General features: G+C 47.2%; 1 protein-coding gene across 1 annotated transcript in view; it reads left to right on the top strand.

Moving 5' to 3' along the window:
- Positions 1–24,174, top strand: part of SYNE2 (spectrin repeat containing nuclear envelope protein 2) — a 222,887-nt gene that overhangs the window by 50,639 nt on the left and 148,074 nt on the right. Inside the window, exons 29-37 of the mRNA XM_056851222.1 lie at positions 2,623–2,724; positions 11,301–11,501; positions 13,070–13,241; positions 13,581–13,693; positions 14,553–14,755; positions 16,545–16,664; positions 18,543–18,831; positions 21,982–22,151; positions 22,532–22,841. Coding sequence (XP_056707200.1) covers positions 2,623–2,724; positions 11,301–11,501; positions 13,070–13,241; positions 13,581–13,693; positions 14,553–14,755; positions 16,545–16,664; positions 18,543–18,831; positions 21,982–22,151; positions 22,532–22,841 — 1,680 coding nt within the window. The remainder of the gene's footprint in view (positions 1–2,622; positions 2,725–11,300; positions 11,502–13,069; positions 13,242–13,580; positions 13,694–14,552; positions 14,756–16,544; positions 16,665–18,542; positions 18,832–21,981; positions 22,152–22,531; positions 22,842–24,174) is intronic.

Genomic DNA, 24,174 nt, shown 5'->3' with positions numbered 1-24,174 from the left:
GCTGTCAGTAGGTAACTGTAGCAGAGCAGTTCAAAGCCAATGAGAAATGGCTAGACCAAGTGGGGATTTGAATCCAGATCTTTCCCATCGCTACTCCACACTGACTCTCAGGGAGAGTGAAATTGACTGTTGTGTTTCTGGGTCTTTCCTGTTCAAGCTATAGGGGAGTCTGAAAAGGAATGTGAATTCAATACAATTTGTTTGTCTGGCCTTAACTGTTTAGATCTTTCTGCAGATAAATTGTGAGCGCATTGTTTTGAATCACTTGTGGCTTTGCTGCTGATTGTATTGTTTCAACGTAACTTTTAAAACTTTAACCGATTGTGGTATTGTGTCACATGCACATATACTATTTCTTTAGGATAGAAATTTGAGTTTCTTTGTCATCTGATTGCAGTGGTTTTCCTCAAGTGCATTTCTCGCTAGTGAGCCTGTAATAGGATCAGAAAAGGTGAACAGAATGGAGCCTGTGACGCTCTGGGTACGCCCTTGGGCCCTGAGGGCGAAGGGCTATCGGTGTCAGGTCCGTCATGTTCCTCACCCCCCTTGTGGTGGGTCCTGAGGCTCGTGCCGCGGGTCTTCCCCTAGACTTCCCACCCCCTGGGGCTTTTGAGCCGGCCTCAGAAGCGAGAGGTGGGGAGTTAACGTCACTCCCACCACCTCCCTTAGTAGTCTGACTTCGCTTCCTCTCTCTCTTTAGCGCTGAAGCAAGTCCTGCTTCTCCTCCTCTCCAGCCTGGGCTCTCCTGCCCCCTTTTATCCTTTCCCTGCCTCCTTCTCACTCTTCCAACCCTGCCCCTCCCGAGGTTACAATTAGGGGGCCGTTCCCGCCTGGGTCGGTGTCTCCCTCCTCACGGCCCCACACACCCTGGTTCGGGGCTCCTGGGCTCTGCCGGCTTGGGCCTCCGCCCCCGCTGGCAGTTGCAGGGCCAGGCGGACACGCCGTGCCGCTCACTTCCCTGGAGCCGTCCCGGCCTCAGAGCTGCTCACCGCTGGCATCGCAGCCGTGGAGCTGCACCCACGGCCTCCTTGGATGCTTTGGCGGCCCCACTGATGGCCTCCTTCTCCCCACTTTCCCACTCCGGCTTCACTGGCTGTTCGGGGTTCTCCACTTGTCTCGGCGGGGGGGCCCCGGGTTCCCCTGGCCACAGCCCGCACCTGTTGGAACCGCCGGTAATAGCCCCCCCGCCCTGTCGGGGAATCTGCTGCCAGGCTTGAGCGGGGTGCAAGATAGTCCCAAGACGCCGGGCTGGGCCCCTGTCTCGGGACAGAGCCAAAGACAAAATGTGGTTATATGCCGGCAAACAATGAAGGGAAGAAACTGTATGGTTAAATATATACAAGTAGGAGAACAGCAAGGACTTGTGGGATGTGTGTGTCTAATTTCCCATCCTCCACTACTTCATTTTTCCCTCCTCCTGGCAGTCCTTATAGAACATGTGAAGCTGCCTTATACTGAATCAGACCTTTGGTCCATCAAAGTCAGTATTGTCTACTCAGACCAGCAGTGGCTCTCCAGGGTCTCAGGCAGAGGTCTTTCGCATCACCTACTTGCCCAGTCCCTTTAACTGGAGATGCCGGGGATTGAACCGGGGACCTTCTGCATTCCAAGCAGATACCCTACCACTGAGCCACAGCCCCTCCCATAGCTTCTTCCCTTTTCCTGCTTTTTCCCCCCTTCCCACTGTGGTGACTATGGGGGAATAGAAAGAGAGAGGGGAAACTGAGGCAACTGCCCACTGGAGTGAGGAATGGCAAGTCCTTTTCCACACTCTGGCCTCTCCTATGGATTCTTTATTATTATTATTATTATTATTATTATTATTATTTTATATAATGGGGTACAGAAAGGAAAAAGGATAAAAAAGGTGAACACATGCTGTGTCCAAGCTTTGACAAAGTAATACAATCGTACATCAACTTCAATCCCACCCTTTAAATTCTAGGTCCTTTTTCGATTTTAAAACTTTCTGAGAGAGCCCCGTTCAGTAGTAGTCTAGCTGATTGAACAGAATATATGGATTTTACTGCTGTTATAAATTGCGGACCACAATTCAGATTTTGCAGTACTTGAAATAAAAAATTCCAAGAAACGTTTCTTGGAACAACCTGAAATCTTAATGGTAATGTCAGGTATTGTTTTTAATATAAAAAGAGTAGTGAACTCTTTAAACTGCCCGTAGACAAAGAAAAAAGGGGGATACAAGGTTTGATTAAAGGGTTGGTAGCATATAAACTATGTGCTCCCTAAAGGTATCTTATTTGGGAACCTGATAAACCAAGACTGCAATTATTTATGAGGTAAGTGGAAATAGCTTTTTCATAGATATTTGACTGGACGGACAAGCTACAGATGAACAACAAAGGTTTATTTAACAGAAAATAAAGCATTTAATAGGGTAAGGATTTTGTGTGGAAATGAATCAGTATTGTAAACTGAACTGCTTCTCAATTTCACTTTCATAGATGACAAGCTTTCTCATTGTGTTTGTAACTCACACTCAGTTAATAGAAATAAACCCTGAGGGGAGATTTGATTCCCCTTTCTCCAGACATGTTACTGCAGCAGGTTGAGGACTGCTCTTTTACCACCCAGAACTCTTCTCTTCCTCTTTCTTCTTAGGCTGGTCTACAGTACCAAGAAAAAAACTTAGAGGAATTTGACAGAAAAGTGGAAGAAATACAAGATCTCCTCCAAGGCAGTGAGCCGCTGCTGGAACTACAGGTGGGAAGACAACATGACCGGCAACGATTGTGGCTTATTGGGATGCGGTGGGATGCCTTCCGCTCCTGTTAAAGTCAAGGTGTCAGGCCGTTATCTCAGTTCCAGTGTTGCTTCTGACTCCTGGCTGAACCGTCCTGATCTCAAGGACGACGCCACATTCCTAAGCCTGGGAACGCTCTCCTGGGAAAGTGTGTCTGATGTTTATGCTTTGTAATCTCTCGCCGTTACCATGCTTTATATAGCTAGCAAGGCACCCATAGCTGACATCTTACTCTATAAGCACTGTATTGCCTATTTGACCAGTAAAAGCCATCTGCTTGGATTCTAAGTGTCTCTGTGGTGATTTCTGGTTCCTTGGGTCAGGAGCTTACATTATGTCAGCTTTTACTGGTCAAATAGGCAATACAGTGCTTATAGAGTAAGATGTCAGCTATGGGTGCCTTGCTAGCTAGTTGGCAATATAAAGCATGGTAACGGCGAGAGATTACAAAGCATAAACATCAGACACACTTTCCCAGGAGAGCGTTCCCAGGCTTAGGAATGTGGCGTCGTCCTTGAGATCAGGACGGTTCAGCCAGGAGTCAGAAGCAACACTGGAACTGAGATAACGGCCTGACATCCTGCTCCCCTTAAGGCCCCCTCCCATCCTGTAAGGGGGCTGGTCTGTCTGGATAGGCGATGTGAAAGGCGTTGACGAGTTTGGGGGCGGAGACGTCTCGCGCACGTACCCATTCGTCATAGGCAGGGGGGAAGTGTTTCCAGCGGACTAAGTATTGTAAACTTCCATGGTGAACGCGGGAGTTCAGGATTTTGGAAACCTCAAAATGTTCCTCCCCCCCCACCATCAGAGGCTGCTCAGGAGGCGGCTCTGGATGCCATTGCGGAGATGCAATATGGGGCTTTAGGAGGCTGATGTGGAAAACAGGATGCACTCGCCTCAGGGTTTTGGGGAGAGACAGTTCCACCGTGACTGGATTTATGATGCGAACGATGGGGAAAGGACCAATGTACTTAGCGTCAAGTTTATGGCACGGACGGGTGGAACGCAGATTTTTAGTGGACAAGTACACCAGTTTACCCACTTGTAGATCTCCCCCGGGGGAACGATGCTTGTCGGCCTGCGCTTTGTATTTGCGTTTGGCTCGGTCAAGGTTGCTAACCAGTCAAGGCCATGTGGTACGGAGGGTGTGTGCCCAAGAGTCAATGTCGGCATCCCCCCCTCCTCCAGATCACCAATTGGGGTGGCAGGACCGAAGTCCTGTCCGTACACTGCATAAAAGGGGCTGAAACCTGTGGATTGATGTACAGCATTATTGTAGGCATATTCTGCAAAAGGTAACAGTTCTACCCAGTCATCCTGGTGGTAGTTAACATAACAGCGCAAATAGCATTCAAGTACAGCATTGACACGTTCAGTTTGGCCATCCGTTTGGGGATGGTATGCACTAGACAATCCCTGTTCCACCCCCACTAACTTGAGAAAGGCTTTCCAAAACTTAGCAACGAAGCTACTTCCGCGGTCGCAGATTATCTTGCGCGGAAACGAATGTAGTCTAAAGACATGTGACACGAAGAGGCGGGCCAACTTCTGAGCAGAGGGGATCCCTGCGCATGGAACCAAATGTATTTGTTTAGAAAATAAGTCAGTGATAACCCATAATACAGTTTTTCCCCCACTGAGAGGGAGATCAGTCATAAAGTCCATAGCAATAACTTCCCAGGGTCGGCTGGGTATTTCAAGTGGTTGCAATAGTCCCGGGGGCTTGCCTTGAGATCGTTTGACTGCGGCGCAAACAGGACAGCTGCGAATAAACGAGTCAACATCAGAACGCATTCCCCCCCACCAAAATTGTCTGCGCAATAGGTGAAGAGTTTTCAGGAACCCAAAGTGTCCGGCTGTTTTTACTCCATGGGCCAAGTGTAAAACGTCTTTTCGGAGCGCTTTGGGCACATACAATTTTGAGTCTTTGTACCAAGAGCCCCCTTGTTCGATTACACTAGGGGGTAGGGTTTGGGCTGAGCGTTCCAGAAGGCATTGTTCTCGAAGGGACCTTAAGAAAGGTTCGGAGATGGGGATCCCCCCCTTGGTCATAGCGGTTGCAGGAGTTGTTACGGGGACTGAAGAGGGGGAAGTGCTTACGTGCGGTGGCACGCAGGCTGCAGGCGGCTGGGTGATCGGTGGAGGAGCGGGAGTGCCGGCTGTTGTAAGTTTCCGGGCAGGCTGGGCAGTCGGCTGTGGGGCTGGCTGGGCAGCCGGCAGGGCTGGAGGAGCGGGTGCGCCGGTTATGGTGTGCTGCCGCTGGGGCAGCGTTTGGGAACGAGTTTGTACAGCTAGTCCAGGTAGGGCTTCCCTTTGCGCGGGGGTAAATAAAGAGTTTGTAGGTCGATCAAGTTTCGCCGGGTATTGTGGCAACCGGGAGAGAGCGTCTGCGAGAACGTTTTGTTTCCCCGGAACGTGTTTTAGGACGAAACGAAACTGAGCAAAGAATTCCGCCCAACGCTGTTGTTTTGCTGACAATTTATGAGACCCCGTGAGGGCAGCTAGATTTTTGTGATCGGTCCAAACTTCAAAGGGGACTTTAGACCCTTCCAGAAATTGTCGCCATAAAGTTAGTGCATGGTGAACGGCTGATGCCTCTTTCTCCCAAATGGGCCAGTTCAATTGGGAGTGCGCAAACTTCTTTGAGAAGTAAGCGCAAGGGTGAAGGAGACCATCCGGACCTCTTTGGAGGAGAGCCCCCCCCATAGCCACGTCGGAGGCATCGACTTGCACAATGAACATCTGATTCGGGTCTGGGTGCCGTAGTACGGGTTCTGAAGTGAAGAGGCGTTTGAGAGCGACAAAGGCGGCTTGGCATTGATCGGTCCACAATATCTTAGCGGAGGGTAAAGTAGTTGAGCTTTCTTTACCTTTGGTTTTCAGTAGGTCGGTGATGGGTAGCGCCACTCGGGCGAAGTTAGGGATGAACCCACGATAGAAATTTGCAAAACCCAGAAATTGTTGCACTTGCTTGCGATTGGTGGGTGGAGTCCAATCGAGGACGGATTGGACTTTGGTAGGGTCCATGCTAAGGCCATGGTGGGAGATTATGTATCCTAAAAACGTTATTTTGCTTTGATGAAATTCACATTTGGCTAACTTTGCAAAGAGTTGGTGATTGCGCAGGCGCTGCAGAACTTCTCGGACCAGATTTACATGCTCGTCCATGGTTTTTGAATAAATAAGGATGTCATCCAGATAAACCACTACTCCGCGGTATAGCAAATCGTGGAGGATTTCGTTGATTAGTTGCATGAAGACCCCCGGGGCCCCTTTTAATCCGAAAGGCATCACGAGGAATTCAAACATTCCAAAACAGCTAGAAAAGGCAGTGAGGGGTTCGTCCCCCTCGCGGATACGAATTCGGTAGTAGGCTTCTACCAAGTCTAACTTGGAGAATATACGACCTTCCTGTAATTGTCCCAAAATATCTGATATTAGTGGTATAGGATAGGCGTTGGCTTGAGTAACTGCATTGAGTTTTCTGAAGTCAATGCATAGGCGAAGGTCGCCCTCCTTTTTTTGGACAAAAAACGCGGGTGCTGAGTTTGGGGCATTCGATGGGCGAATGAATCCTCTGGCAAGGTTTTTGTCTAAAAAGTCTCGTAGAACAGTGCGCTCGGAAGCGCTCATAGGGTAGATTTTACTTTTGGTCAGTGTGCAATCCTTGACTACTTCAATTGCACAGTCAGTGGCCCGGTGGGGGGGTAAGGCATCACATTCTTTAATGTTGAAGACATCCGCAAAGTCTCGATATGCATCAGGTAGGATCGGGGGTGTTGGGATCTCGGAGGCTAATGCTGAAGCGGGTGGATGTAGCAGCGCAACTCGCTGTCGATGCTGGTCGCATTTGGGGTTGGCAAAGGAGATAGTGTTCGTCTCCCAGTCGATACCGGGACAATGTCCTTTGATCCAGTTAATTCCCAGGACCACTTCGAACCGGATAGGGGCTATGGTGAAGTCTATCTGCTCCCAATGGGAGCCTATTCCCATTGCGACCCCTATGGTGCGGCGATCAACTGGACCCCCCTGGAAATGGCTCCCGTCCATTTGGGCAAATTGGACGGGGGCTGGTAAAGCCTTGGATTCTACTTTGAGTGCGGCAAACGTGGCTTCGTTTATGAGAGTGCGACTGCAACCGGAGTCTATAAGCGCCTTAACTGGTAGTTGGGGACCACCTTCATGGTGTTGTAATATTGCGTTCACATAAACGGTGGTTTCCACTTCCTTTATTTTAGTGGGAGCATTCGGCTTAGCAGGAGAATCTGCAGGGGTCTGTGGAGACGCTCCACTCACCACAGACCGAAGCCGTTTTTTGACAAATCAAGGGGGGATTCCAGGTTCAAAGCTGAAGAATTCCATGGGTTCTCTTCGTCCGAAGAGGGAAAGATGTCCCCCAATGGGGCACTTGTAATCCAAGACCCGGCGGGGTCATCCATGGCAGGCAGGGTGGCTGAGTCTCCGGCGTGAAGTGCAGAGGGTGTGGGTCTTCCCGGTGCTGTGCTGCGGGTGGCCGCGGTACCTCTGCGTAAGAGTCGTCCTCTGGCTCGAGTCATCGTGGTGGGACGAAAGATTTCAGGGCGGTATGGGCAGGCTGCTGCAAAGTGGCCCATTTCCCCGCAAGTGAGGCAGGCGCCCCTTTGAAATCGGGTTTCACGATCCTGGGGCGGACGTGTGGGTTTTCGAGGGACAGGAGGCGGCTGGCTTGCCCCTCTAGGCTGGGACTTTGGGACGCTTTTCTCCTTGTGTTTTTGACGGACAAGGGAAATAAAGCGCCGGCGGCTTTCCACTTCCTCGGCCAATAGTATCCAATCCTCAAGGGTTTCGGGGTCACCCCTCATGTACGACCAGTTCAGAATATCAGGGTGTAAGGCTTCCCTGAAGTGGTGAACAAGGGTGGCTTCGGGCCAGCCCACAATTTTACTTGCCAGTCTCTGAAACTCATCGGCAAACTCTCGAACAGGAGTAGAGCCCTGCCTTAATTGTAACAGTTCCGCTTTGGCTTGTTCTCCCAAAAAGGGATCCTCAAACCTCCTCCGTAGAGCAGTCATGAAATTGTTGAGGGAACGAATAGAGCGGGATCGGGTGTCGAACTGGAGAACCATCCAGTCGGCTGCTTTACCTGTCAAAAGGGAAGCTACATAGCGCACCCGGCTATCCTCTGTAGGGAAAAACTGTCCCTGTTCTCGCATATAACTGTCCACTTGATGCAAGAAACAGGGTAGGGTTTCGAGAGATCCATCGTACGTAGTTTTCAACTTGAGTTGTTTCCAAGGACCGGGCATCGGATGTCCCGGTAGTACGGGCGGGCCGGGTGGAGGTAAAACGGGACCTCCGGGGGGGGTAGAGGTGGGGCAGGCACATTAGCGGGTGGCTGAATTGGCGCCCCCTGCCCCGGTATTGGAACAGGCTGTGCCTGGGCTAACAGGGCTTGTTGTAATTGTCTGTTGTCCTGGAGCATACGTTCCATTAACTCTTGGAGCTGATCGACTCGACCGGAGAGCTCTCGATTCTGGGCTCGTAAGAGGTGAACATCTTCTCCCCCGGTACGATGAGGTTTACTTTTACGAAAACTCGTGGCCCATTGAGAACTGTCTCCATATAGATCCTCTTCCTCAGACTCACCGGAGTCTTGGCGTCGATCCGCAAGGCGGCGTGCGCGTTGGGTTGTGCGCGACGGGGCAAATACCGGGGAGAAAGACAGTCCCAACGGATGGTCGCTTCTCATAGTGCCTTTGGGGCGGCTGCCCGTCCGCGCCCGATCCGCAGCCAATTGTAACTCCTTGTCCCTTGCGGCTTGAGCCTCGGCTGCCGCCTGAGCCGCTTCTGCGGCTGCCTTATCAGCGAGGACCTTTTCGTTTTCAAGTCTCAGGGCTGCAGCTGCAGTAACATGGGGTAAAAGTTCCGTTTCCAGGATAGCAAGAATAGGATCTGATTCCCCGCCCAGCAATGGTTGTATACGAACAGCAATAGCAGGTGCATCGGGCCCAAACGTCGACGCCAAACGCTGGGCCAAGGTAGCTACCGGGGTATCCTTTGTACAATCCACAAAGAGGAGAGCTGTGTGAACAGCGATCCGTTTGGCTTCGGCTTGACAGTCGGCCGCATTGGGTACCAGGGAAAAACCTTCTGGTGCAGGCCCTGCCATGGCACCTATATCCAGGGTAACAGTGCGCGTTAGAGCCGTAGACGGGAGAGTCTCCCGGGCAATAAGTTTGTCCAATAATCCGGTCAGTACTTGTAAGTCCTCGGTTGCTGATCGGGCATCATCCAGTAGCCGATCAAAATCCTGGAGGTCTAAACTGGTATTAGTATCCTCCGCGGTTAACATCCAGAGAGCCCTCCCTAGAGACTGCCACTGAGTTTGTACCAGGTCCCTCAAGCGGCAAACCTCTAGAGTAGTCCTAAAAAGTTCAGCGACCAAGTCCTGTAACAGGGTAGGATCCTCAAATATGGACTCCAGGGTTCCACAAGGCCGCAGGCACGGTTCACTCGGAGAGCAACCTCCTGGCTCCCACCCGAGTGGCAGGTGAACCCTCCCGGGCTCCAACCTGACTAGGGGAACATTGAAGAGTGATAGCTGACATAATGTAAGCTCCTGACCCAAGGAACCAGAAATCACCACAGAGACACTTAGAATCCAAGCAGATGGCTTTTACTGGTCAAATAGGCAATACAGTGCTTATAGAGTAAGATGTCAGCTATGGGTGCCTTGCTAGCTAGTTGGCAATATAAAGCATGGTAACGGCGAGAGATTACAAAGCATAAACATCAGACACACTTTCCCAGGAGAGCGTTCCCAGGCTTAGGAATGTGGCGTCGTCCTTGAGATCAGGACGGTTCAGCCAGGAGTCAGAAGCAACACTGGAACTGAGATAACGGCCTGACACAAGGAAAGAGCCCACAATCTTCTCTCTTTCTCAGCTTGTCTGTGTGAAGAAATAGGAAACACCCTATTAAAATAGTGCTTTAGAATGTTTGGAAGGCTTTAAGAGGGGAGTGGACATGTTCACGGAGGAGAGGCCTAACCATGGCTACTAGTCAAAATGGATACTAGTCATGATGCATACCTATTCCCTCCAGGATCAGAGGAGCATGCCTATTACATTAGGTGCTTTGGAACACAGGCAGGACAATGCTGCTGCAGCCGTCTTCTTTGTGGGCTTCCTAGAGGCGCCTGGTTGGCCTCTGTGTGAACAGACTGCTGTATTCGATAGACCTTGGTCTGATCCAGCAGGGCTTTTCTTATGTTCTAATGTTCTAAACTCCACCTTCCAGGCTTACTTACAAACAGTGCTGGGACTTCTGTCTTCAGGGCAGAATGAGGATCTCCAAAGCCTCGAGATCACAGAGAACTTTAATATCCAATCTGAACATGTGGAATAGAGATGGAAACCTTGGTCTGAGAGCCAGCGTGGTGTAGTGGTTAAGAGTGGTGGTTTGGAGGGGTGGAGTCTGATCTGGAGAACCGGGTTTGATCCCCCACTCCTCCACGTGAGCAGTGGAGGCTAATCTGGTGAACTGGATTTGTTTCCCCACTCCTACACATGAAGCCAGCTGGGTGTCCTTGGGCTAGTTGCACGCTCTCAGCCCCACCTACCTCACAGGGTGTCTGTTGTGGGGAGGGGAAGGGAAGGTGATTGTAAGCCGCTTTGAGTCTCTCTTAAGCAGTAGAGAAAGTTGGCATATAAAAACCAACACTTCTTCTTCTTCTCTCCTTGTCATTACCTGTTACAGTCATGTTACAGTAATAGTGGTATGAAGTAATAGACCACTCAAGGCCGCAAAATGTTGTGGGCACAGGGGTTCTAATACAGGCATGGCGCTCTCTTGCCTCTTGTATGGAGGAAGACCCCAGTTGCTATTTTTATGATGCAGCTGAGAAGAGGGGGATTGAGAGAGAGAGAGAGAGAGAGAGAGAGAGAGGCTTCCCTCTGATTAACCAGGCTGAAATTTGTATCAGGTGACATTTTGCCTGCTGTTGACTAATCTGTGATGGCTAATTGAGATATACAAACCGTCGCTTCAGCCCTATTTTCTGCAAGTGACAATCATGTATGTATCCAAGAGCTTTCACCTTTCCCTTCTTATGTTTTACATGGGTTTCAATAGACCACTGAAGAAGCCCAAACAGGCCGAAATGGGTCTGGTGTGTGGTTATAGATATCAACCTTAGGAAATGCCATTGTGATGTTTTAACGTTTTTAAACTAATTTTTATCTTGACGTAGTGCTTTAAATAAATCGTATTTTTATTATCTATATATTTTATTGATCCCATCCAACCTTGGGTACCCAGAAGCTCTTTGTCCTCCAGAATGCCTAGTTTCATCCTCAAAAGATTTTAAACGTACACCTTAAAAAATGAAATGAGTGACAAGGCCCTCAGAGCCAGAAGGAAACTTGTACTTCCAAGAAGGAAGGGAAGTACAAAAAAAGCCGTGAAGTGCTCCGAAACTTCATTTTATGAAGTTAACATTGTAAGAAAATCAGCTGACAGAACTCCTGACCCCCTCCTCTGTACTTCTCATTCTCAGGTCATCAAATCTTCTCTTTCGAACAAAATGGAGCTAATAAGAAAGCACTTACCCAACAAGTTGATAACCGCTGAACTCAACGGCAGTACGGCTGAGCTAAAAGGGGATCTTGACCTGGCCAAGACGCAGATTGGAATGACCGAATCGCTTCTGAAAGCTTTGTCTCCCTCGAACACTTTGGAGATCTTTACTAAATTGGAGGTACGTCTAGCCGGCAGGAAAAAGACCCCACCCCCACCCCCACCCCGGTGCTCCTTCTTTTCTTGTCATTTTTTGGTATTGGCTACCCTTAACGCCTGAAACGAGTAAGGGCAAGCTCGTGCATGTGTAAAACCATGGTTAAGGGTCCTAGGGAGGGCCATAGGGTTACAAGCCTCCTATATCACAGTCCCTTCCTTTTTTTTATATATATATATATATTTTATTGCATTGGAGGTCATTTTACATCTCCATACCTTTATAATTACAATTTACACTTTCCTTCTTCCAATACAAATTTCCCCCTTCCCCCCCTTCCCCTCCCCCCACGGACCAATCCATAATATCATATTTTAATATTTTCAGCCATGAGCATAGCCTTTTTAGTTTAACTAAAGTCTCTTCGTTGGCTTCTCCTCTTTTCACCCAATTAATGTATGGGTTCCACTTAGTCTTCAATTCCATTTCTTCTGTTTCTCCCATCGTCTGTTGTTTTAAGTATCCCAATACATCTGTTTTGCACATATTCGAACACATAATTATTCCACCTGTCCATAGTCCACTTTGTTTTATCTTTCCATCCAAAAGCTATAACTGCGTGAGCCGCTAATATAATCGCTTTAAACATCTCTTGTTCACTCTTTTCTACCTTCACACCCCAATATTCCCATAAACATCAGGTCTACAGTTACTTGAAGCCTAATCTTAAACAATTCTCTAATTTTACTAAGTATTTTGTTCCAAAATTCTATTACCCTTGGGCACTCCCACCACAAATGTGAGAACCACCCCTCTTGAATTCGATTCCGCCCCCACTTTGTCCTTTACTATGGTTAAGGGTGGATTGGCACCAGCCTTAACACAACAGGGTTTTGAAATCAAATACCTTCAAAATGCCTCGAGTCTAAGTGAGAAAGGCAAACTATAAATAACCTCCTATATCACAGTCCCTTTCTCTTTAATTCAATTCCCCCCCACACACACACACTTTGTCCTTTACTATGGTTAAGGGTGGATTGGCACCAGCCTTAACACAACAGGGCTTTGAAATCAAATACCTTCAAAATGCCTCCAGTCTAAGTGAAAAAGGCAAACTATAAATAACATAAATGAAGATAGTAGTTGAGAGCTAATTCTGTTAAGTGTTAACCATGATGAAGGTCTCTGATGAAGGGAGCTTGGAGTGGTGGAGTCTGATTTAGAGAACTGGGTTTGGTTCCCCACTCCTCCACATGAAGCCAGCTGGGTGACATTGAGCTAGTCACACTCTCTCAGCCCCACCTACCTCACAGGGTGTCTGTTGTGGGGTGGGGGAGGGAAGGTGATTGTAAGCCGGTTTGATTCTTCCTTAAGTGGTGGAGAAAGTCGGCATATAAAAACCAACTCTTCTTCTTTTTCTTCTTCTTCTTGAAGTTGGTAACTATACAAGGCCAGGGCTACACCAATAGCAAATAAATAACATTTCTCCAATATAGGCTTTTGTTAAATGCTTAAACATTTATCTTCATATTTGCTTTTTGTTAACATATTTGCTTTCTGTTAATTGTTCCACTTCCATTTTTTTAAATTAGGAACTACATCAGAGGATTCTTCAACAAAAACACCATGTGACATTGCTCCAAGAAAAGATGGGTTGTTTGAACCCAGATGTGGCTGAATTAAACAAGCAGCTTACGAGTGTTATTGATTTGTTTAATTCAAAGAAGCAAATTTTCCAGGATCACTTTTCCACTCTCTTGAACTGTAAGTGGGAGTATCATTTTATTGCAAAACCTCCCATATCTGTATTAGGCAACCCTTCAACAAACTGTCAATTAAAAATAAATAAACAATTTTCAATGTCGGGATGATTTTAACTAGTACACAAGTTTTAACGTGAATCTTTATTGGCTTATCTCTATTTGGAAATGTAGTGGCTTGAACTTCAAAATGGCAATCATTTCCTTATTTCATTTTTGCTGTTATTTCTTAGCTTTCATTTTAAAAAGTCTGTAGCCCTTTTCATTTCATAGTTGTAAGGGGAAAGGTACCAGTTGCTCTTACTCTGTCCAAAATCTTATTTCAAAATCTGTCTTTCTGCAGATCTGTGTAAGGATTTTAATGACTGGTTCAGCGGTACATGGCTGTCTCTGAAGGAATGTTTTGATCCCTTGGAAACAAAAGAGCTATTAGAAGAGAAGCTTCAACAGCTTAGGGTAAGGCCAGTGACTTGGAATTGCATCCTCTAGAGCAGTGGTCCCTGACCATCTGAAATGTGAGGAGCTGTGACTCAGGGGTAGGGCATCTGGTTTGCCTGCAGAAGGTCTCAGGTTCAATCCCTGGTATCTCAAGTTGAAAGGACCAGGTAGTAGTGATGTGAAAGACACGCACATGAGCCTCTGGGAAGCTGCTGTCAGTCTGGCTGGACAAGACTGACCTTGATGGACCAGTGGTCTGATTCAATACAAGGCAGCTTCATGTGAGGCATTTTTTTTTCCTAAATGAAATTTGAGGGCACACTTCCTATTTGCAGCCAATAGGTTTATTTTGAAAGTGCGAGAGAATTACTTGCTTCCAGAGAAGCCCATCCCCTCCATTCCTGCCTGAGTCACTGTCATGATGTATGTTGTCCCATTTTTGATCTGCACTCTGGGGCCAAGTGCAGAATGATTGGACCATTCTGCATTCTCGTGCCTTGAGAGCCAGCGTGGTGTAGTGGTTAAGAGTGGTGGTTTGGGGCGGTGGACTGTGATCTGGAGAACCGGGTTTGATTCCCCACTCCTCCACCTGAGCGGCGGAGGCTAATCTGGAGAACTGGATTTGTTTCCCTGCTCCACACGAAGCCAGCTGGGTGACCTTGGGCTAGCCACACTCTCTCAGCCCCACCTACCTCACAGGGTGTCTGTTGTGGGGAGAGGAAGGGAAGGCGATTGTAAGCCGGTTTGATTCTCCCTTAAGTGGTAGAGAAAGTCGTCATATAAAAACCAGCTCTTCTTCTTCAAGTTGCTCCTGTTTCAATCACTGCACTGGGTTTAGATGCATCCTTGATATCTGGTGGTTTCTCGCTTTGTCCAGAGCTTCCTAACGTTTGAAGGCAAAGGCGATGACATTCACGAGGTGAAGACTCTCCTGAGCAAGGTGAAGAACTACCTGCCCAAAGCCACCGTCAGCCAGCTGAGCGGCTGGGTGAGAGACCAAGAATCAGAGTTACAAAGAGTAACTTCCGAATGTCAGGCCCGTGAAAAAGAGCTCCAGGCATCTTTGCAACAATTTACCAGGTGAGAAGCCCTTTGTGATCTTGTACCCACATATCTAAAGCATATCCTTCCTATAGGAACCAAAATACTACATCCATTCTTCAGACCAGCTACTGGGAGGGGACAGGGCTCGGTGGCAGAGCATGGGCTTTGTGGGTAGAATGTCCCAGGTTCCATCTTTGGCATCTCCAGTTAAAAGGATCAGAAGGCTGAGAGGGGATATGATAACCATCTTCAAGTACTTGAAGGACTGTCATATAGAGGAGGGTGCCGAGTTGTTATCTGTTGCTCCAGAAGGTCGGACCAGAACCAATGGGTTGAAATTAAATCAAAAGAGTTGCCTTCTAGACATTGGGAAGAATTTTCTAACAGAGTGGTTCCTCGGTGGAACAGGCTTCCTTGGGAGGTGGTGAGCTCTCCTTCCCTGGAGGTTTTTAAGCAGAGGCTAGATGGCCATCTGTCAGCAAGGTTGATTCTATGACCCTAGGCAGATCATGAGAGGGAGGGCACCTTGGCCGACTTCTGGGCATGGAGTAGGGGGTCACTGGGGGTGGGGGGGGGAAGGTAGTTTTGAATTTCGTGCATTGTGCAGGGGGTTGGACTAGATGACCCTGGTGGTCCCTTTCAACTCTATGATTCAATGATTCTCACAGATGATATGGAAGATCTGGGATCCTGCCGAGCCACTGCCATTCAAATTAGCAGTACAGGCACACCTCGTTTTATTGCATTTCACTTCATTGCAACTCACAGACATTGCATTTTCAAGCAAGTCTATCAGCGCCGTTTTCCCAACGGCACGTGCTTGCTTCGTGTCTCTGTGCCCCACGTTGGTAATTCTCGCAGTATTTTAAACTTTTTCATTATTATTACAGTTCATTTTTTTAAAACGTAATGCTATTGCACACTTAATAAACTACAGTATAGTGTAAACTTAACTTTTATATGCACTGGGAAGCCAAAACAATGCTTTATTGTGATATTTGCTTTATTGTGGTGGTCTGGAACCGAACCCACAATATCTCCGAGGCGTGATTGTACTGAACTTGATAGTACTGACTCAGCTCTGCACATAGAATCATAGATTTGGAAGGGACCACCAGGGTCATCTAGTCCATCCCCCAGCACAGTGCAGGAAATTCACAACTACCTCCCCCGCCCTACACCCCCAGTAACACTTACTCCATGCCCAGAAGATGGCCAAGGTGCCCTCCCTCTGCATTATAGTGAATATGCATATGATCCTTGTACAGTGTAGACATTAGCCTTCTGCAGGCAACCCCTTGTGTGGTAACTAGGAGCAGATGTGAGCACTGGTCCCACCTCAGCGGCTTGTGAGCACAGCACCTATGCCTGAAGGAGATGTCTATGCATCTCCTTCCTACCTGTGATCAGGCATGTTTGGAAAGCAGCGTCCCTGGTCATGGGGAGGGGATGTACGTGTGGTTTTAATTGTTTGAATGATGTGTTTTTGTTTGGTTTTAATGGTTTTTAAGGTGTGTTTTTATTATGTACGGTTTTCATCTGTTACTTGCCTTGGTGGCTCCGATAAGGGCAGAAAGGCGGAGGTGTAGGTTCTGTGAGTAAATAAACTGGCAAGCACCAAAAACAGGGCCTTTTCTGTGGTGGCATAGTGTGATAGAACTCCCTTCCTAGGAAAGGTCAACCAGGCCAAGCCAGGTGGACCTGTTGAATTGGGACCAAGATCCTTTCATGTCCTTTGCATCAAATTGCTGTTTGCCAAAGATTTTTGCAGCTGTATAATAATTATCATAGAAATATTGCATCTACTTCTGTGTTATTTTTTTAGGCTCGAAGAAGATTTCAGTGCTCTGGAAGAATGGCTAAGTCTTCAGGAAGAGAAATGGCAAGACTACCAGAAGGAGAATCCAGAACTTGAACATGTTTACCGAATTCTGTTAAAACAGAGGTATCCCGTTTTTGTTATAGATGACTTTCTCAGCTTTGGGGCCTGTTCCGGTGTCAGTGTAGTGGGTGATTTCCCTTTTCATGCACACGGGAGTAATTATATCTAAATGTACCTTCCTAGATCTTTGGCATTCACAGCCATGCGCAAACCAGTGCTCAGACTCCATGTGTCTTTCCCCATGCTGGTGACAAAACAGTTTGGTTTGGGGGGAGTGGTTTTTATCTGAAAAAATGACCAGGGAAGAAATGATTAAGCAGCCTTTTTTCAGTTGGCGTTCCCAGACTAATTTTGGTCTTTAGAAAAAACTGCATAGGGAAAAGAGTATCTACATAGCGCTGAGGGCTGGTGTGTTGTAATTGATAGGATGCCAAAATTACACTGGGGAGGACCTAGTTCAGATTTGTATTTTGTTATGAAGCTCATTGTATGACCTTAGGATTGCCAACTCCAGGTTGGGAAATTCCTGGAGATTTGGGGGTAGAGCCTGGGAAAGACATGGTTTAGGAAGGGGAGGGACCTCAGCTGGGTATGATGCCATAGAGTCCACCTTCCAAAGCAGCCATTTACTCTAGGGGAATGGATCTCTGTGGTCTGGACATCAGTTGTCATTCCAGGAGGTCTCCAGGTCCCACCTGGAGGTTGGCAACCCTGGGTAACCTTGGTCCTGGTATTCCCTCTCAGGTTATTTTTGTTTTGTTTTATTGAAACGTTTCTGTGTTTCCCTGTGACTCATAATTCAAAACATCAAATAATTATAAACCTACTTGACCATTAAAGGCATTTTCTGAGGCTCCGCTTTGGGTGCCCTCACCATCTGCGATTAGGTGGGTGGCAACCCTAAAGAGGGCATTTTGGTTGTGGCGCCAAAACTGTGCAAGTCTCTCCCTGGGTATATTTGTCTGTCCCCTTCTGTCATTTCCTGTGCCGGCAGGGGAATTTTGTTTTGTCAGCTGTTTCCCCAGTGATCTCGCCTTCCTGAACAATGTTTTAATTTTCTGTTTTTCTATGTTTTTAAATATGAATTTTATTTTGGTTTGAACTGTTTTCATGATGTGTTTTTATAACGATAGTTTTAACTGTTAGCCACCTTGGTGGCCCTGATTGGGAGGGAGCAGGAAGGCCAGGGTACAAGTTCTGTAAATAAAGAAATAAATACCCCCCCCAATAATAAATTGCCTGCAACTTACACCCCACTAAAAGCTCTGGTAAATAAAACAGACTTGCAGAGCCTCCTACAAGTTTCCAAGGACAGTTCTCCTGCTCACTTCCTTGGGAGTTTGTCCATAAAGTGGGAAGAACCACAGAGGAAACATGGGCATTTGTTGAAGTCTGGTTGACCGCTTTTAAAGAAGAATAAGAGCTGGTTTTTATACCCCACTTTTTCTTTACCTTTAAGGAGTCTCAAAGCGGCTTACAATCCCCTTCCCTTCCCCTCCCCACAACAGACACCTTGTGAGGCAGGTGGGGCTGAGAGAGCTGTAAGAGAACTGTGACTGGCCCAAGGTCACCCAGCAGGTTTCATGTGGAGGAGCGGGGAAACAAACCCAGATTAGAGTCCACTGCTCCTGTAGAGGAGCGGGGAATCGAACCCGGTTCTCCAGGTTAGAGCCCACCGCTCTTTAACCACTACACGCTGGCGCTGAGGGAACACCTTGTAGGTGGCAAGCTGGAGCACAGGAACATATGGGGAGAGACAGGCCTTTAGATATTTGGGTGCTGTGGCTGAAAAGGGCCTCTCCTGGGTTGCTGCCCTCCTAATCTCAGAAGGTGGGGGCACCCAAAGCAGAGCCTCACATTAAGCCTTCACTTAAACGGAAAGAGAATAAATAATATGATCTTGAAGTGTATTTATTGGGTTTCTCCCCCCCCCCCCCACAGAGAGTCATTTGATTCTTTAGCTTGGTTGGCAAACGCTTTGACGCAGTCTGGATTTTCAAGCGATGAAGTGGTGCTAGAATCTGCAGAGCTGGCCGACAGGTACGAGACGTTGCTCTGTCACGTGCGTAAAAACCTGGGAGCTTCTCAGGCACTTTCTGTGGAAGAAAAGAACTTGGAGGAACTTGCCCAGAACATGTTCTCCTGGGTGCAAAGAGTGAAAGATTCCATCTCTGAGCTGAGGTCTGAGGAAGCCAAGATGCCGTTGGAAGAAAGATTATGCCGGATAAAGGTACTGGAACATTTATTTTTTTTTGACTTATGTATTTATTTTTCTTGACTTATGTATTTATTTACGTAATTTATAGTCTTTCTTTGTTGCTGAGACTCAAGGTGGGTTACGTAATGTAAGTCAGTGCAATTAATAGGGTGATGTTGTTTGACAGTGACATCAAGTCGCAGCCCACTTATGGTGACCCCATCAGGTTTTGAAGGCATTTTACCATTGCCTGCCTCTACGCAGCAACCCTCGACTTTCATGGTGGTCTCCCATGCAAGTATTAGCCAGGACCAACCCTGCCTAGTTTCTGAGATGTGATGGGGTCGGGCTAGCCTGGGCCATGCAGGTCAGGGCCAATAGGATGAAGAGACACCTAATAAACCATTAGACAATGTGGTCTGCAGTAGAAGAGCAAGATTCAAGTCCAGTCACACCTTAAAGACCAACAAGATTATCCCAAAGGGTATAAACTTTCAAGAACTTTAACTCTTGAAAGTTTATACCTTGGAAAATCTAGGTCTTTACGGTGCTGCTGGACTCGAATCTTGCTCTTTAAATATACAATGTAATAGGGCTAGAACTGCAGAAATCTGAAACAAAGCATAAGTATTAGAATCATAGAATCATAAAGTTGGAAGGGACAACTAGGGTCATCTAGTCCAACCCTCTGCACAATGCACGAAATTCACAACTACCTCCCCACCACACCCCCAGTGACCCCCTACTCCATGCCCAGAAGATGGCCAAGATGCCCTCCCTCTCATCATCTGCTTAAAGTCATAGAATCAGCATTGCTGACAGATGGCCATCCAACCTCTTAAAAACCTCCAGCGAAGGAGGGCTCACCACCTCCCGAGGAAGCCTGTTCCACTGAGGAACCGCTCTAACTGTTAGAAAATTCTTCCTAATGTCTAGATGGAAACTCTTTTGATTTAATTTCAACCCTTTGGTTGTGGTCCGACCTTCTGGGGCAACAGAAAACAACTCGGCACCCTCCTCTATATGACAGCCCTTCAAGTACTGTAAGATGGTTATCATGTCCCCGCTCAGTCTTCTCCTCTTCAGGCTAAACATACCCAGCTCCTGCAACCTTTCCTCATAGGACTTGGTCTCCAGACCCCTCACCATCTTTGTTGCCCTCCTCTGGACACATTTTAAATATTAAATGTGACATGTTCCAGCAATTCAATAAATGGTATTTCATGAATAGGAATGTAATGCAGTGAGAGCCAGATAAAAACATACAGCAACAGATAAATACATATTAGTGGTATAGTTGCTCATGTGGTAATCCCTCACCCTTGAAGAAGTTGGTCTGGTGCTCTGACAGTTCAATAAACGATCAGGCCATGGACTGTGCTCACGAGGAGTGGAGAGAGAAAGCATAGGAAGTGCTTAGCAACCTACTACCAATGGAATCAGGCCTTGGCTGCTTTCATTTCCACATATATTACTGAAGATGATCCTTCGAGGCACTTGGGGTCAAGGAAGAGAGACACTATTAGTTTGTTGAGAGGAAAGAGAAGAAGAAGTGGCTGATCAAATCACTGTCTATCAGCTTGTTTTGTGAAAGGGATAACCTTTGATAAAGTTTTCCATTTTGATCTCTGAAAATCCAGGTTGTGTCCATTGGTTGATTTCACCATCTTGGGGTTGGGAATTGTTGATAAGTTGCAGCTGACTTAGGCCACCCCATAAGGTTTTCAAGGCAAGAGACAAACAGAGGTGGTTTGCCATTGCCTGCCTCTGCATCATAACCCTGGACCTCCTTGGTGGTTTCCCATCCAAATACTAACTAGAGTCGACCCTTCTTAGCTTCCAAGATCTGACAAAATTGAGTTGGCCTGGGCCATCCAAACCAGGGCAAACAGCATGGTTTCTCCTTTAAACATGTCTTGAAATCAGTCAAAGAATTCATTTAATGAGTTAATCTTTAGCTCCTTTCCTAACCTAGTTCAAAGTTTTATTTTTACAGTCATTTGACCCAAAAAAAAAATTAGAACACATCTAATCAGAAGTAACATAATTTTGTAATACAAAAACAGTATCAGTCAGACGAAGAGTCCACAAAATAAAATATATCAATAAAATCCCATATCTAGAGAGGCAAATAAGCTAGCTTCTAAGACGCCCCCCCCAGCTGGCCGTCGGGGCAGGGAACGCTAGCTCGCGCCGTTCTGGCGCGCCCAGCGGCTCTGTGCGCCCCCCCGCCTCCCAGCTGGCTGTCGGGGCGGGGAACGCCGGCTCGCGTCGTTCTGGCGGGCGGGGCGCACAGAGCTGGGTGCGCCAGAACGACTCGAGCTGCTGTTCCCCGCCCCGAAGGCCAGCTAGGAAGCTGACGGGCCCTCTCTGTGCGTCCCCCCACCTCCCAGCTGGCTGTCGGGGCGGGGAATGCTGACTCGTGTTGTTCTGGCGCGCGGGGCGCACAGAGCTGGGTGTGCCAGAACGACACGGCTTGCGTCGTTCTGGTGCGCCCAGCCGGCTCTGTGTGCCCCGCCCACCTTCCTTCCAAGCTAGAATGTGCGTCTTATGGACTGGGCTAGGGTCCATAAGACGCACATTCACTTCATAAGACGCACCGACATTTCCCCTCACTTTTGAGGAGGAAAAAAGTGCGTCTTATGGAGCGAAAAAAACGGTATTTATCTGTCAAATTTTTCTGTTTGTAAATTGCATCCTTTTGGGCCTTATATATAGCAACACAAAATTTGGCCACACATCTGGAAGTTTGTGGGTTACTATCTTCCAGTAGTCATTAAATACCAATTTTATCAGGTAGCCCTATATTATTTCTTAAAATTTCTTGGATAGTCTTAGATCTTAACTCATGATAGAGAGGGCAGTATAAAAAAACATGTTCGCGGGTCTCAATTTCTTCACCATTGCACGGGCAGACTCTCTTGGAAAGAGAAGTTTTTTTATATCTGCCTTCTAAGACGGCTGATGGCAAAGCTCCACATCTGGCTAACATAAAAGCCCTTCTAAATGCCTTTCCTGACCTATCATAGTTCAGCTTTCTTGGTTGATCAACATATCAAAAGGGACGGTACCAACACATTTGTGTGTGAATGCTTATGGTGAGCACCAGGTTACCTTCTCATGGGGCTGACCAGGATCAATGTGTGGAATCAGTTTGCCCTCAAGTGGTTTCTTATAACACAGGAAATCGTACTGCTGAAAGATGAGGGCTACGCAAAGCTACAAAATGTTGCAGCTCTTGGGGAACGCTTGAAGACTGACGATAGGAGCAAGGCGCTGGCTGTTCAGGAAATGGTTTTCGACCTCCAAAATCAGTGGGAATGCGCTGTTCATCTGGCCACTGACTATCTGAGGTAACGCACAGACCTTATAAGGGAACTGTTGTACTGTCTGTTATGAAGATGTAGTTGTTTGCCTGCTAGAGCATTAGTGTTTTGCAATATATTAAGGTGCTGGGGTTTTATGGTTAATTTCTATGTAGTTACATGAAAGGTTTTTAATTGTTTTTAGAGTGATGTTAGCCGCTGTGAGCCTCGCCTCGGCTGGGAAAGGGTAGCCTATAAATCATAGAAATAAATAAATACTCTAAGGTGCTACTGGTCACAAATCTAGCTCTCCTTCCGTCTCTGTTTTCCCGTCTTATTATCTCTGTTTATACAGCCCAGAAATTACGTTTTTTACAAGATACGATCTGTCAAATTGGTATTGAGTTCTTCTCCCTTCCCCGTTTCAGACATCAAGAGCAATTCCAAAGTCAAATGGAACAAGACAGACATAGAGAGGAAGAAGTCAGAGCAGCGCTGTGTGAAGTGGGACAACAGACCCAGGAATTAAGTCTCGATCATCAGCCCACTTCACCGGAGATACAAACGCGGTTAACAAATTGTACTGAACTCCTACAGGAAGCAGAAGGCTTAAGCAGTTTGTTGAATGAATTAGAAAGCCAGCGCAGTTCCTTGGGGGATGGCGTTGGAGGAACCTTTGCTGAAGAATCACTTACGGAGTTAGAACATCTCCATGACAGTCTCCTTAGCCAGCTGCAGGTTGGTACCATGGGAGAACTAGTGTGGGGTAGTGGTTAGATTGGTGGACCATGGTATAGGTCAGGGGTGTCAAACATAAGGCCCGCAGGCCAAATCCAGCCCCTTGAGAGATGTTATGCGGCCCGTGAGCCAGTTGAGGCAGCCATCCCCTCCACTCTGGATCTGGGCTGGCAAGGCATGGCCCGACCCGACCAAGTAACGTTTATGTCATATCCAACCCTCATAACAATTGAGTTCAACACCCCTGGTATAGGGTGACCTGAGTTCAAACTTGCTATTAAACTCACTGGGTGACCTTCAATCAGTTGCTCTTTTTCAGCCTAACCTACCTTTCTGGGTTGTTGTGAGGATGAGAAAGGGAAGAACCTGACAACAAACCCCTTGTAGAACTGGTGGGATAAAAATGTAGGGTTGAAAGGTCATTGTGTGTGTGTAATGTGCCTTCAAGTCGCAGCCGACTTATGGCGACCCCTTATGGGGGGGTTTTCATGGCAAGAGACTAACAGAGGTGGTTTGCCAGTACCTTCCTCTGCACAGCAACCCTGGTATTCCTTGGTGGTCTCCCATCCAAATACTAACCAGGGCCGACCCTGCTTAGCTTCTGAGATCTGACGAGATCAGGCTAGCCTGGGCCATCCGGGTCAGGGCGAAAGGTCATTAGCTCTTCACATTTTAGATGAAATTTATTAGGGATAGTTAGTTAATATAGCAGAGTTTGCCCAGTCAGAGAAACTTGATATTGAATGCCGTAAATAAACTCCCAAGGAGTACATTACAAAAAGGTCCAGCTTACATTTATTGAGGTAGAAGAAGAAGAAGAGTTGGTTTTTATACCTTGATTTTCTTTACCATTTGAGGAGACTCAAACCGGCTTACAATCGCCTTCCCTTCGCATCTCCACAACAGACACCCTGTGAGGTGGGTGGGGCTAAGAGAGTTCAGAGAGAACTGTGACTGGCCCAAGGTCACCCAGCTGGCTTCATGTGGAGGAGTGGGGAAAACCAACCCGAATTAATCAGATTAGAGTTCACCGCCTCATGTGAAGGAATGGGGAATCAAACCCGGCTCACCAGATTGGAGTCTGCCATTTTTTGAACCTGTATAACATCCGGTACCTATAAACATCCTGTGTAAGCTACTCTGAGCCTGGCCTCAGCCAGGGAGAGCAGGATAATAAGTTTAAATAATCAATCAATAAATATACACTTTAATGATACTGTTCATTTGGCCCTGAATAATGTCACACTGAGACCAAAATTGTAAAAAAGGAACTAAATAACCCATAAGGAAATTAGTATTATAATATTGTCGAAGGCTTTCACAGTCAGAGTTC

Source organism: Euleptes europaea, chromosome 6 (genome assembly GCF_029931775.1).
Source record: "Euleptes europaea isolate rEulEur1 chromosome 6, rEulEur1.hap1, whole genome shotgun sequence".
NCBI lineage: Eukaryota > Metazoa > Chordata > Lepidosauria > Squamata > Sphaerodactylidae > Euleptes > Euleptes europaea.
The sequence above is the reverse complement of the archived record's forward strand: the minus strand, read 5'-3'. Positions and strand labels throughout refer to the sequence as shown.